This window comes from Chinchilla lanigera, unplaced genomic scaffold (genome assembly GCF_000276665.1).
Source record: "Chinchilla lanigera isolate Chin_1 unplaced genomic scaffold, ChiLan1.0 scaffold00126, whole genome shotgun sequence".
Classification (NCBI taxonomy): domain Eukaryota; kingdom Metazoa; phylum Chordata; class Mammalia; order Rodentia; family Chinchillidae; genus Chinchilla; species Chinchilla lanigera.
In genome coordinates, this window is record NW_004955527.1 from 1,580,067 (window position 1) to 1,592,330 (window position 12,264).

Here is a 12,264-nt window from a genome sequence, read left to right on the forward strand (position 1 = left end):
GATTACAGGTGTGCACCACCATTCCTGGCTGTATTCATCCTTTTCAAATGATGCTCCAATGGTTCTAGGTGTAGGATGTACCATGGTATGCTCACACATGTAACCCTTGATCAAAATTTACTCTTTCCAGTTTTTTGCAATAGTTAAGAAATAACTGGTATTTTGTTTGGTTTTTGTTTTTGTTTTTGGTACTAGGGGTTGAACCCAGGGGCACTCTACCACTGAGCTACATCCCCAGCCTTTTTTATTTTTTTGTTTTGAGACAGGATCTTGTTAAGTTACCCAGGCTGGACTTGAACTTACAGTCCTTCTGCCTCAGCCTGCCTCAGTGCTGGGATGCTGGGATATAGATGTGCATCACCATGCCTGGCTAAGAGTTGAGATTTTGAACAAGACATGCAACAGACCCCCTAGGGAATCTGTGCAATGTACAAACGCCTGGGACCCAGGGATTCAGCCAAGGCAGCCTGGTCGGAGGAGCCCAGGTAGCTGCAGTTTTAATGCTCTCTTGGGGGTAATTTTGTGTGCCATATTTAAGAAGCGCTGGTCCAGTGGAACAAGGGTTGGGGGGAGAGGCAGATGCTTGGGAGGACACTAAGGGTCACTAAGGGGGTCACTGCTGTTCTCTCCTGGCCACACGTCAAAGGGACCAGGCGGCATGGCACACCATCCTGATACCCAGGCAGAGTCTCAGGGGTTGGGGAGCAGGGTGGCTCTGCTAGGTTTAAAAGGTTTTCAGGTGATTCTAACATGAGATGGCCTGAGAACCATCAGGGCGACTGGTTAAGAACTCAGATATAGAGGCCACCTAGCTCTGTGACCTGGGCAATTCTCCTATTTCTCCTTTAGTTTCTGTACTGATAAAGTGAGGGTCATAGCAGTAACTGCCTGACAACACGTTGTGAATGCATACAGTGTTCAACACACACCACTTATACTCAGCATTGTTACACTGCAGATGAGCTGGGGTGACCCTGATATGTAGGAAATGACAGCTCCTATAGCCTCTGTCCAGTCGTCCTTCCCTAGGGCCCCCACCCCCACCCTCCCTCCCTCCCACCGGGGCTGCTGGAAGCCTCAGGGTTGGGCAACTTCCTGCCAAGGCCCTGCAGTTACTTAGGACAAAGAAAACATGAGTCAGACCGTGCAGAGCTATTACTCCCCTTTGCAAGGACAGCCCTAGCTCCTGTCCCCACGCAGCTCAGATCAGCGGGTTGAGAACCAGGAGTTGCTGGGGCAGCAGCCCCTTCCCTAGACACCAAGCCTGACCTCTGGCCCTCAGGGGTCTCCATCCCCCTTAGAATTTGAGACATAGGAATGTTTCAACACAGCACTTCCAAGGAGGCCTGCAGGGTGTCACCTATGGACATCATTTTGGGGGGCAATACTGGGTGTCAGCGGCTGGGCAGAAACTTCGAGTGCCCAGCACCTGTGCTTGCCTTAGAAGATGCTGCCCCCATGACTGGTGAGGTCCCCTGGTTTACGTGCTTTTGATAAGGTCCTCCAGTGAGAACTGGTTTAAACCAACGAAAGCAGCCCAGCCCTTCATCTAGATGCCCTAGAGTAAGCGTTGCTCATTACAATCTCATTGCAATAACAAATTCCCTGCTCCAAGGCTGTGCTCTGCTGTGTTTAAACCTTGGATGTGTGCAGCCGCAGGACCTCGGTCTGCGCAGGCGCAGAAATGCGCCTCCGCCACCTGCAAGGACAAGTTTCTGGCAGAAGCCCACAAAGTCCCCCCAGAAGAATCCCCTCGCTTACAAAATCCTGGACCTTGGATCTGTCCCCCAACCTTGCTTTTGTCTGTCTATATTGTCACAGCTGCCCGTGACAGCCCTGGTTTGTTCTGTAGCAGCCACACCAGGTCAGCCATATTTGGTTCATCAGCCCTGCATTCTCAGGCAGCCGGGCAGGCAAATACGCCCACAGCAGGAAACTCCCCAGTTGCTGCTATCTTCTTCCAAGCCCAAAGAAGGGCAAAATGATGCCCACACCATGTGTGTTTCTGTTGATTTATTAGCCAGTAACTGAAACCCAGCTGGACCCACACATAGCACAGACAAAACTGATACCCGCTTTGAGGAAACCAAGCTCTTGCCCACCCTCTGCCCTGAGAGCGGGCTCATTCCCGGAGCTGTCCCCTCCAGAGCTGTCTCGAGCTCTGCAGCATGGCAGGATGTCAACAGAAGGTTGAGGGCCGTGTCCTCCAGGCTCTTCCCACCTGCACAGGGTGGTCACCAGGGTCAGCTCTGTGTGATGTAAGAGACACTTTTTGTCCTTGGACCCAGGCCTCCGAGTCTTCAGCATCCTGAGACACTCTCGCCTCCAAGAAATTCCAGGAGCGTTTTGGACAAAGCCATTGTTCTGAATGTCCAATGGTGGGAGGTGTATAAGGCTAAGATACAACTATCATTCCATCCACGCCCACCTAGAGGCATCCGCCACGTGAGGGCTCAGGCCGGGCGGGACAGAAGGGCACAGAGTGGGAGTGACGGCCCCACTTTGCCCGAAATGGACCCGCAGCTCCGCCCCGTCCTGCGTAGAGTGCTGCGACTCTAGCATTGCTCCCACGTGGGGCTTCCTCCGTGAGCACGCACAGGGCAAGGGGGCTAACGAGATGGATGTTTCTAGACCCCAAAGTGAACTTGGTGCCAAACAGGAGGTTTGGGGCGCTATGAAAGGGGATTCTGAGGGGAGTCTGTGTGGGTCCTGTTGATCCACTTAGGAGGGCACAAGAAATGAAGTCCTCTATGGGAGGCCAAGAGTATTCATGTAGGGGAGCCAAATGTGTTACAGGTGGGGCATGGACCCTTAGGGAAGGGGCTTCCGAGGGGGACAGTCACCCTCAGCATTCTGTCTGGAACCCGGGGGTCTCTGGAGGCTCACTGTTCAGGGACCAGCTCCGATGCCCCACCCAGGGAGGAAGTGGGTGGGAGCTGGCTCAGGGCACCATGTTCCACCACTTGAAATCAAAGGGCTTCCGGCGCACGTTAGTGCCGCAGTGCACCTCCCCATGCAGCAGGTGGTAGGGGGTGAAGTCATCGATGAAGGTGCAGTGGAGGCCCAGCGGCTCCAGCAGCGAGCGCACCTTCTCCTCCAGGCAGCAGCGGCCGTTGATGACCGGCCCAAAGGGCTTGGGGATGCCCAAGTACTTCCCCAGCACCAGCATATTCACCTGCAGAGAAGTGGGGGGCTCAGCTCTTCCCCATCAGTACCCCCCACACACACACCTGCACCTACCCTGCAGGACCTGAGCCTGTCTTTCAGGCAGCCTTGACGATAGCTACCTGCTTGTTTCTGTGCAGTGGAAGGGAATGGGGCTTCTAAGACCCTATTAGCCAGGTGCCTGTACATGCTCTGCAGAGCTAGCCATGGCGGCCTTCTCTCCTAAATGCTTTCCTATTGGATTGCCCCGTGGTGCCCGCCATGTTTGCTACAGAAGCCCCACCTCCTAGGCTACAGCTGATTGGACCAGGGTAGGTGTCTGACCTAAGATGGACCAATCAGACTCCTTGTCCTAGGGCTTTGGCGTCGACTTCAGGAAAGTCCCAGTCTCTCCTGTGCGTGAACTACAACGCATGGCCATCCTCAATCTGTCCCCGGGGGAGGCCAGCAAAGGAGTCAAGCTGGAGGAGAGGAAGAAGAGTAGAAAGGAGAGAGAATTATGTAGACACAGAAATAAGCTCCTGTTCCAGCTCTGTGGATGCCCTGCTACATTTGTCCTGGCCCTCAGGATTCAAGTTCTTAGGTCAAATCTTCCTCTGGAGGAAGCCATCTTGGGTGGCCTCTGTTGCCGACAGAAGAACTCGAACCCCGTTGCCCAAGCTTCCGGGAGCAATGCACAGTTACAGGGCCACAGGAAGGAAACACGCAGGAAGGCAGTGGGTGATGGAAGGCTTAGCAAGGGAGGGCAGAAGGCAGAAGGAAAAGAGGGGATGAAGCAACGGTGGTGCGGACAGGCTCTCCACAGCGCTGATAAGGGATGGGCTGAGCTCCTCTGGAGGGTGGGGCAGGGGAGGGAGGGAGGAGGCAGGAAGAGAAGGTGACCCAAAAGCAGCGCCACCTGGGTGCTTGTTAAGAGAGGCAGCAGCGTCCCTGGGACCCCACTCAGGCCTGCTGAATCAGGACACGGGAGGGTGGCTGTCCTGGGTTTTTAGATGGGAGTTCATGATTCAGAGGCCCCAGAGGCAAAGCCCTAAGGCTCCATCAAAGGCCATGCCCACCCCCAAGGCTTTTCTTGGATCTCCACCTCTCATGCAAGGAGCATTCTGTCCCACAGCCACACTGCCACATGCTATATTGCATGGAGTAGGTGTCAAGGACATGTCCTCAGGGAGGTAAGGTGAGGACAGTGTCCCCCTGAGCAGATTGGAGTGAAGCTCCTGGAGAGCAGGGGCCAACCTGGGTCACCCCTGTATCTCCCACTGGACACCTGATTTATGCGGGATGATGAACAGTTGTGAGCTGGGAGCTCCAAGATGCCACATGCTTTGTATACGTGCCTCTGACAATCATTTATCCACTCCTTGAATGTCAAGGGGGTCCCTCCCTTGATGGCTCCTGAGCCAGAGCGTGGTGCAGGGACCACGATCAGCCCCTGGAAGTCATGGCGTCAGCTCGGGTACCATGGGAGCCTGATCCTTTTCACCTCTCTCTGCAGCCAGCCCCACCCCAAACACAACTGCGACCCATGTCTCTCCCCCTGAGCACTGCGGGCTCAGAGCCTCATCTAAGGAAGCCCAGCTCCTGGTGGTGGCCTCACCAAGTCAGGGAAGAAAGCCATCGCCTTTTTCTGCTCGGACTTGAAGAGCTGCGGGATGTCGATGATGTCCTGATCTGCCAGGCCCAGCTCCCGCTTCAGCACCTCACGGTTCCAGTCGATGCAGCTCTTGGGGAGGGAAAGGCCGAGTTGGGGAGACCTAGCTAGTGTGTGTTGAGGGCACCAAGGGGTCACATGTGGTTGAGGAGGGACAGGGTGCCCGAGTATCCACAGACTGTCCACAAAACCTTACGTTTGTCCCCTTTGGTCAAAATATCCATGGTCTGTATCCCACCCCATACATCCCATCTCACTAGTTGGGCTAAAACCGAGAGTGTTCTAGAATGTTCCATCCTCAACCCTTTCTTCTAGATCCCCCACTCCTTAACAGGTCTCATTCAGTCTTGTGGTTTAATTGAAACTCCATCTATACACTGGTGACACCCACATTTCTCTCATCAAGCCTCTATAAAGCCCCGTCTCTTTCCTGAGCGCAGACTTGTACCATCATCCGCTTTGCGTCTCTGCTGGATGTGATGGGGTCGGAGATGAACTCTCCATTTCTAGCCTGAAAGGTGCTTCCCCAATGAAGTTCCTCAGCTCTGTGAATGTCCCCGTGCCTAGCTGGCTGCCACAAGCCTCGCTGTCATTCCCTGTACCTCCCTTCCTCTTGCTCCGTCTCCAATCCCACAGCACGTCCTGCGGCCACTGCCTTGAAGACCCATCCCAGAGCTGCCCCTGTCCTACCACCTCCGCTGTCTCCAGCTGCCCCTCTGGCCTGGCCGCTGCGGCCCCTTTGGCAGTGCCCTGCTAACTGATCTCTTGCTATTTATTTCTCCTCTTGTCTACAGGGTGGCCTCGGTAATGTCCCTCACAGACCTCCAGCTCCACGGCTCTGAGTCCCTCCCTGTGCATGAGGTCCCAGCCACTGCCACCTGTTCCTTGCATGCATGTGGCTCAAGTCAAAGCAGGGCACTGCAGACCTTCGGTCAGGGTCCCTTCCAACCTGCGCCTTCCTGAGCATGAGCCTCAGACGTCCCCAGCCCGGCCCACTTTGCACTCAGCCCACGGCCCTTGTACCTGCACAAACTTATTAAAGCTGATGAGGTTTCTATTGGAAAGGACCTGGTCGATGGAGATGGTCCGGACCTGCCTGTCACCTGGGAAGGACAGAGAGACACAGAGGGGCAAGAATGGACCCAAGTTAGGAGGAAGTAGAGGGGCAGAGGCCACGTGCACAGCCACTGGTCCAGCTGGGTCAGCCACTGTCCAACTTTGCCAAACGGACAGCGGCTGCAGAGCTGGGCGTGGCCACAGTGCCAGGCTGGAGCGGGGTCGTGGGAAGGTCCTGCTACAGTGACATGGAGTTCACTGGAGATGCTAACGCCCTTAGCCGGAAGTTAATTAAATGCCGCCCCAGGGCACTGAGTGATCGGTCCTCTTCCTCCCACCAATGGGGAGCTGGGGAGGTGCTGTCTGTCCCTCGCCCACAGGGCCAGCCTTTATGGGTTCGCTGAGCACTTGAACAGCCAGTCTTGGGAACCCCACACCGGCAGGCCCTGGCCTGCCCTGTGGGAGGTGACTGCATGGCAGAGCGGCCCCCAGAGGAGGCCCAGTCTCCTGCCTGCCTGGCGGTGTGCGTGTCACCCCCGCTTTACAGATGCGGAAACGAGTTCAGAGAGGGCAGATGACTTGCCCACAGGAATACAGCCCAGATGGGAGGGATGCGAGGAGCCGTGTTCACAAGGGGCCTCCAGCTTGACCAAGAGAAGGGAGAGGGCACCTGCATGAGGCCGGACACAGTGATGGTCCCAGCCAGGCAGGTTAGACACGAAACAGGCTCTGCTCAGCCTGTGTCAGGCCTTGCTCACCGTGAGCCCGGCTGTCCCAGGGAAGCACAAGGGGTGTTCCCCTCCCCAGCCACCAATGGGTGCCTCACATCTGGGTTTGAGAGGTTAACATTTAACTTGGGTTCGAAGGAATCTCGAGATGTTCCCTTTGGGAGCAATGGATTGGGAAATACAATCTTCTGCGTCACTGCTGGGTGACCTTAGCAAACAGCAAGAGACTTGGACGAGATACTTGGAAGCTTCTAAATTTTTCTCTCAGGTAGCTTTGGTTCTCACAGGGGCCACAGGATTAACAAAACCTAAGGTCCCTCTAGTGAAAGTTCCCTGGGATGCCAGATCAAAGGAAGGATCCTGGGACTCAGACCTCTCCTGGGGATGGAGAGGAGGCAGGCTGACTCCGCCCACTGCAGCCCAGCCAGCCCCACCCCTCCCAGTTCCTCCAGTGCAAAACAAAACCTCACACCCAGCTCCTTGTTCAAAAAGCAGGGAAAAGTTGGGCGTGGTGGCGCACATCTGTAATCTCAGCACTCAGGAGGCTGTGTCGGGAGGATCATTGCAAGTTCGAGACCAGCCTGGGTTACAAAGTGAGCTCAAGGCTAGCCTGAACTGCATAGCAAGACCCTGTTTCAAAAAAAAAAAAGACAAAAAAAAAAAGCAGGGAAAAGGACCATTAAAATATTATGGGCTTCCTAGACACAATTGAATTACCAAAACTAAATTAAGATGATATGAAAATTCTAAATAATCCAATAACAGCCAATGAAATTGAAAATATAATTAAAAATTTACCAACAAAATACTGTGAGCTGGGGGATAGCTCAGTGATAGGGGTTTTCCTGGCATGGGTGAGGCGCTGGCATGTACACTAGCACTGATTTAAAAAAAGGGCTGGGGCTGTAGCTCAGTACCAAAAAAAAAAGCACTGAAATATAAATCTGTTCCTTCCTTTCCTCTCTCAGCCTGTCACAGTGTTATTAATTCACTCGTTGATGTGGTGCCCTTGGGGGGAGGGGGCAGGGTGGGGCAGGATGGGCCCTGTGGAGGGGGGTGCCTGGCCCTGATTGGCGCAACTCTCCCTAGACCCATGTGCTGTGCCAGCCTGGGGGGTCACGTTGAGCCAGCACCTCCCTTTCCCGCAGCCCATCCACCCCAAGCCACCACTAACAGACGATCTTTGGAGGGGTGCAGCCTCCTTGCCAGGGCTGTGCTGCTGAGGGGTCACCCTTGCCAAATTGCCTACCATATGCTCTGGCTAGGCGGGGACAGCTGGTGCCAGGCCTCTCCTGAGATGCGGAGGGGCTTGTGCGCCCTGACTATTCCCTGCCCAGCTGCCGCTGGGGGTAGAGGGAGGCAGGATCATTGTTACAATTTTGAGACAATGATTGTAGCCCATGAAACTCCAAGCTCCAGGCCTTCGGGACAGAGGGCCTGGTGTGATAGGACTGTCACAGCTGGCTCTGGCCCCACTTTCTCCATGCCCACCCAGGACTAGGGTCCCACCCAGTTCCTGCCTCACTCAGCCCAACCAAGGGCAGTGGTGATTGGCAAGGCAGGGTGTGGGGTTCTTGGGGCCACCCTTCTCCAAAGCCAAGATGCATTTTCACTTAGGGGAGGGGATGGCAAGCTGCACTGGGGACATGGCACTATTACCCACCAACAACCCCCTGGAAGAGGAGGGCCCTGCCATGGCCCCATTTCCGCTTCTCCTGGAAGAGCCGGAAGCAGGCGGCGGGACTGGCCAGGAGCATCCGGAAGCCCTGCATGCAGAGAGACCGGGTCAGCTGAGTCCCGAGGCTCCCCTGGCCTGCTGAGCTCAGCCCTGACCCAGACGCGGAGACAGGTACATCCGCAGGCCCTCACCTTCCCATCCGGGGCAGGGACAAAGCTCAGGAACTCATCCACGTGGCCCACGGCCAGCCAGTCCACGAAGAGCTCTACAGGCGGCTGTACCTTCTGTGCGTGGAGGAAGTTCCGCACCACCTGGGTGACCCTGCGGCCCTTTGACCTGACCCGCAAGGTTGGAAAAGGCACTTGGCTAAGAAAAAGTCCGTGCAGAACCAATCTCTCTCCCGCTCCCTCTCCGCCTCCTCCCCCTCCCCCTCCCCCTCCCTTCCCCCTCCCCCTCCCCCTCCCCCTGCCTCTCTCTCACTTATCTGTCCCTCCTCTCTTTCTCTCCTCTCCCCTATCTACTTCTCAATTTGTACTTCCCTTCTGCTCTCAAGAAAAGACCCAGTATTAGTTATTTACATCATAATATAAACAAGCTTTGATCTAAATGCTTTTCTTCAGGGCTGTTGGGAAAGGAAAGTTTTCCTCCTATTATTATTAACTGATAGGCTCTGTAATCAGAAGACCCCAGTCCGTCCTTGATTTGCATTTTCTGTGTGACTCTCCCTGGGGCCACTTGTAAAGTGAGAGCTGGACAGGACAATCCTGTAGGGTCCTGCTTCCTCCAGCTTTCTCAGATTTCAAGGGCAGGTGCAGAAGGTCTGACGCACCGCCCACCACCCCACCACACCCAGAACTACAGTGACATCGCTTCATGCTGGTTTTCTCTCCTCCCGGAAGCCCTCCCTGAGCCCTCTCACCCAGGCAGGTTGCCCCCGATGAGGATCCGCCCCAGGGGGTACTCCTTCCCGTTGGCCACCACTGGGGGGCTGACCTCCAGGTTCCCAAAGGAGTCTAGGCCACTCACGGACTTGTCTCGTGGTTCCCGAGTCACGTAGCCAAAATCTGTCCCCTGGAGAGGTGGATAGAACTGAGTTAGGGAGAGTGGGCATGAGGAAGAGCTTGAACCAACTTGCTGGGCTCTGAGCTCCTAAAAGATGGGATGGGAATAGACACCCATTCTTCAGATGGAGATACTGAGTCATAGACAGACCTGATCCAGGCAGCAATTGTGGCCGAATCTGGGAGACACTCAGGCCCTGTGATCTGCTGCCCCTGCCAGCCAGGGTCATTTCCTGGTCTCAGAGACAGAAGGAGAGCTCAGTAGCACTGTAGCCCCATCAGATACTCTGGAATAGCTGCCCTGGGGACCAGAGGCTGGGGATGGCCCACAGAGCCTCAGGCTCCCCAGGGGCATCTTTCAGAGGGACATGAGATACCACTGAGAACAAAGCAGAGTTAGTCTCATCCCAAACCCTATGTCCTCTGCCTCCCCTGTCTAGGGCTGCCAGAAGTATTAAATAAAACTACAAGATGCTCCATGAAATCGGTACATTCTGCTTAGTATAAATCTATCCTATGCAATGTTTGGGATGTACTTATAGCAAAACATTACTTGTGTTTTGAAATTCAATTTTTTTTTTGAACTCAGGACCTTGTGCTTGCCAGGTAGGCGCTGTGCCATTGAGCTATATCCACAGCTTGAAATTCAAATTTAACTGGGCATCACCTGTATTGTATCTGGCAGCCCAATTCACATCCCTAAAGGACAGGCTCCCAGTTCTGTTCCCTGGGATCCACCCTCCAGCATGGCCTTGGGATGATGGCTCCAGGATCCTTGGGGCGGGGCCGCAGTAGCAACCACTTACCAGGATCCTTTTGTAAGGGAACTCCTGCAGCTCCCCATTCCTGGGGGAATCGAAGACCACAGGGAAGGTCTTGTGCGGCGCCTCCACATAGCCTAGCTCCATCTCGTCCTGTCAAGCAGGGAGAGACGCCCGCTGTGGAGGCCGCAGCTCTCCACCTGCGTGGCGTCGGGCCCCCTGAGGAAGGCTGCACGCCTGAGTTCTCCATCTCAGACCTGTTTGCCCTTGGAGATGGGGAAGGCAGAGGTCAGGATGTCTGCTGCCTAGAGGCTCAGAGAGGGGATACATTTGCCTGTGGCCACACAGCAAGCAGCGAATGAGAACATTGATGTGACCTTGGGATGTCCTCGTGCTGGGCCAGAGAGGGTGGATGCAGAGAGGAACTCGAGGTGGCCACTGGGCACCAGCCAGCCCTTCTGGCCTCCATGCTTTGTCTCAAGGGATTGGCAACTGGTCAGAGGGGGCACAGATAGCCCTCCTTGGACCTGTGAAGTCCAGATCAGTCCTGCCTGTGCTGTGAGCTAAGTCTCCAAAGGAGAGTTCACGAGTGTGCACCCAGCCGGCCCTGAACCTTTGTAGACATCAACTCCACCAACCCTCACAGCAAGCTGTGCAGAGGTGCGATTACTGCCTATTTGATAGAAGAAGAAAGGGTGGACCAGAGAGGGCTGGTTGTCTGTCCAAAGCACACAGCTAGTCAGGGAGGCTGAGGCAGGAGAATCACAAGCTCAAGCCCAGCCTGGGCAATTTAGTGACTTAGCAAGATCCTGTCCCAAAATAAAAAATAAAAGGCCTGTGGCTGCACCTCAGTGAAAGCCTGGACTCAGTCCACAGTACTGCCAAAAATTTCTAATAAGTGTCTCCAGATACTGCCAGTGTCACTTGGGGAAAAAAAAATTGCCTCCTAGCTCGGCTGTTGAGGTGAGGGAGATTGTGCCCAGCACCTTGGCCATCCCTTCAGGCCCACCTCAGGGCCTGGCCCAGGTGGTGCCAAACCCAGCAACAGTGTGCACCTAGGTCTACACAGTTCTGGAGTGTGGCTCTAGGTCTTGAATCAGAAAGGGCAGCAAGAACCCTGAAGCCCCAGGTCCTCCTGGGCTTTGTTTCTCGGCAGCCTCAGGCAGGGCCGCCCAGCCTCTCCCTGCAGGACAGTGGCCTGGTGGCCGTGGTTACCTGGATCCAGCGGTCGTTGCGGTTCTCGGTCTGCGGACAGATGGTCAGCTTGCAGCCTGCCTGACTCGCCAGCTCCGCCACAGCTTCCACAAAACGCGTGTTGTTCCTCACCCTGGGGACAAGCCAAGGAGAGCAGCTTAGGCCAAGGCCTGGGGACCGGAGGGGCCAGTGGCGCAAAGTCCCCTACCCTCTCCAACACTCACCGGCACACGTACACCTCCAGGGGCGGCAGGGTGCTGGGCGTCATGATCCAAGGTGCCACCCGGAACACCACGGAGTCAGTGAAGATTGGGGTCTCGGAGAAGTCCTGCAGGGGGCAGCCCCAGCGCCGGACTCAGAGTCCAGCCACAGAGCGGGAATCTCTTCTACTACCGTGGTCCTTAAGAAAGCCCCTGACAAGATGGAGCCGAGCCAGCGGGGTGGCAAAGAGGCCTGGGGCTCTTACTGCCAGCAATGCCCATTTCTCACCCTCCACCCTTAAACCACCCTTACCTCATTGGAGTCATCCAGCAGGGTGACATGGAAGGAAATAAGCCCTGGGAAGCCAGCGTCGGGGAAGGAGAGGCCCTCCACGAAGAAGCGCTCCTCGTCCCCATGGAGATGCGGCACCTCGTAGGACACCTTGTCCTGGCCCAGCACGCACTTGTAGGCCTCACAGGAGTCCTCAGGGCCTGGGAAAGGAGGGTGGGGAGACGTGGGAGGAGGGGGTGAGGGTATTATTTTCCACAATCCAATGAAAGAACTTTACCCCTAACCTAGCAATCCTGCTTCTAGGCATAGTTGCTATAAAAATATATATTCGAAGCCAGCCATGATGGCGCACACCTGTAATCCCAGCACTCAGGAGGCTGAGGCAGGAGGATTGTTGCGAGTTCCAGACCAGCCTGGGCTACAAAGTGAGCTCATGGCCAGCCTGAACTGCATAGTGAGACCCTGTCTCAAAAAGAAA

At 55.3% G+C, this 12,264-nt stretch overlaps 1 protein-coding gene across 5 annotated transcripts in view; it reads right to left on the reverse strand.

Moving 5' to 3' along the window:
- Nucleotides 1-1,998: 1,998 nt before the first annotated feature.
- Padi3 (peptidyl arginine deiminase, type III) overlaps nucleotides 1,999-12,264 on the reverse strand; it is a 26,391-nt gene continuing 16,125 nt past the window's right edge. For 3 of the 5 annotated variants that reach the window (XM_005409816.2, XM_013507408.1, XM_013507410.1), the window contains 10 exons: nucleotides 11,808-11,986; nucleotides 11,519-11,622; nucleotides 11,316-11,427; nucleotides 10,146-10,253; nucleotides 9,198-9,349; nucleotides 8,470-8,614; nucleotides 8,264-8,366; nucleotides 5,840-5,919; nucleotides 4,763-4,888; nucleotides 1,999-3,175 (listed from right to left, as the gene is read on the reverse strand). In XM_005409816.2, the coding sequence (XP_005409873.1) occupies nucleotides 2,942-3,175; nucleotides 4,763-4,888; nucleotides 5,840-5,919; nucleotides 8,264-8,366; nucleotides 8,470-8,614; nucleotides 9,198-9,349; nucleotides 10,146-10,253; nucleotides 11,316-11,427; nucleotides 11,519-11,622; nucleotides 11,808-11,986 (1,343 nt within the window). In that variant the 3' untranslated portion in view covers nucleotides 1,999-2,941. Of the gene's footprint in view, nucleotides 3,176-3,489; nucleotides 3,627-4,762; nucleotides 4,889-5,839; nucleotides 5,920-8,263; nucleotides 8,367-8,469; nucleotides 8,615-9,197; nucleotides 9,350-10,145; nucleotides 10,254-11,315; nucleotides 11,428-11,518; nucleotides 11,623-11,807; nucleotides 11,987-12,264 lie in introns of all 5 variants that reach the window. The other 2 variants (XM_013507409.1, XR_001231973.1) reach the window with 2 other exon arrangements.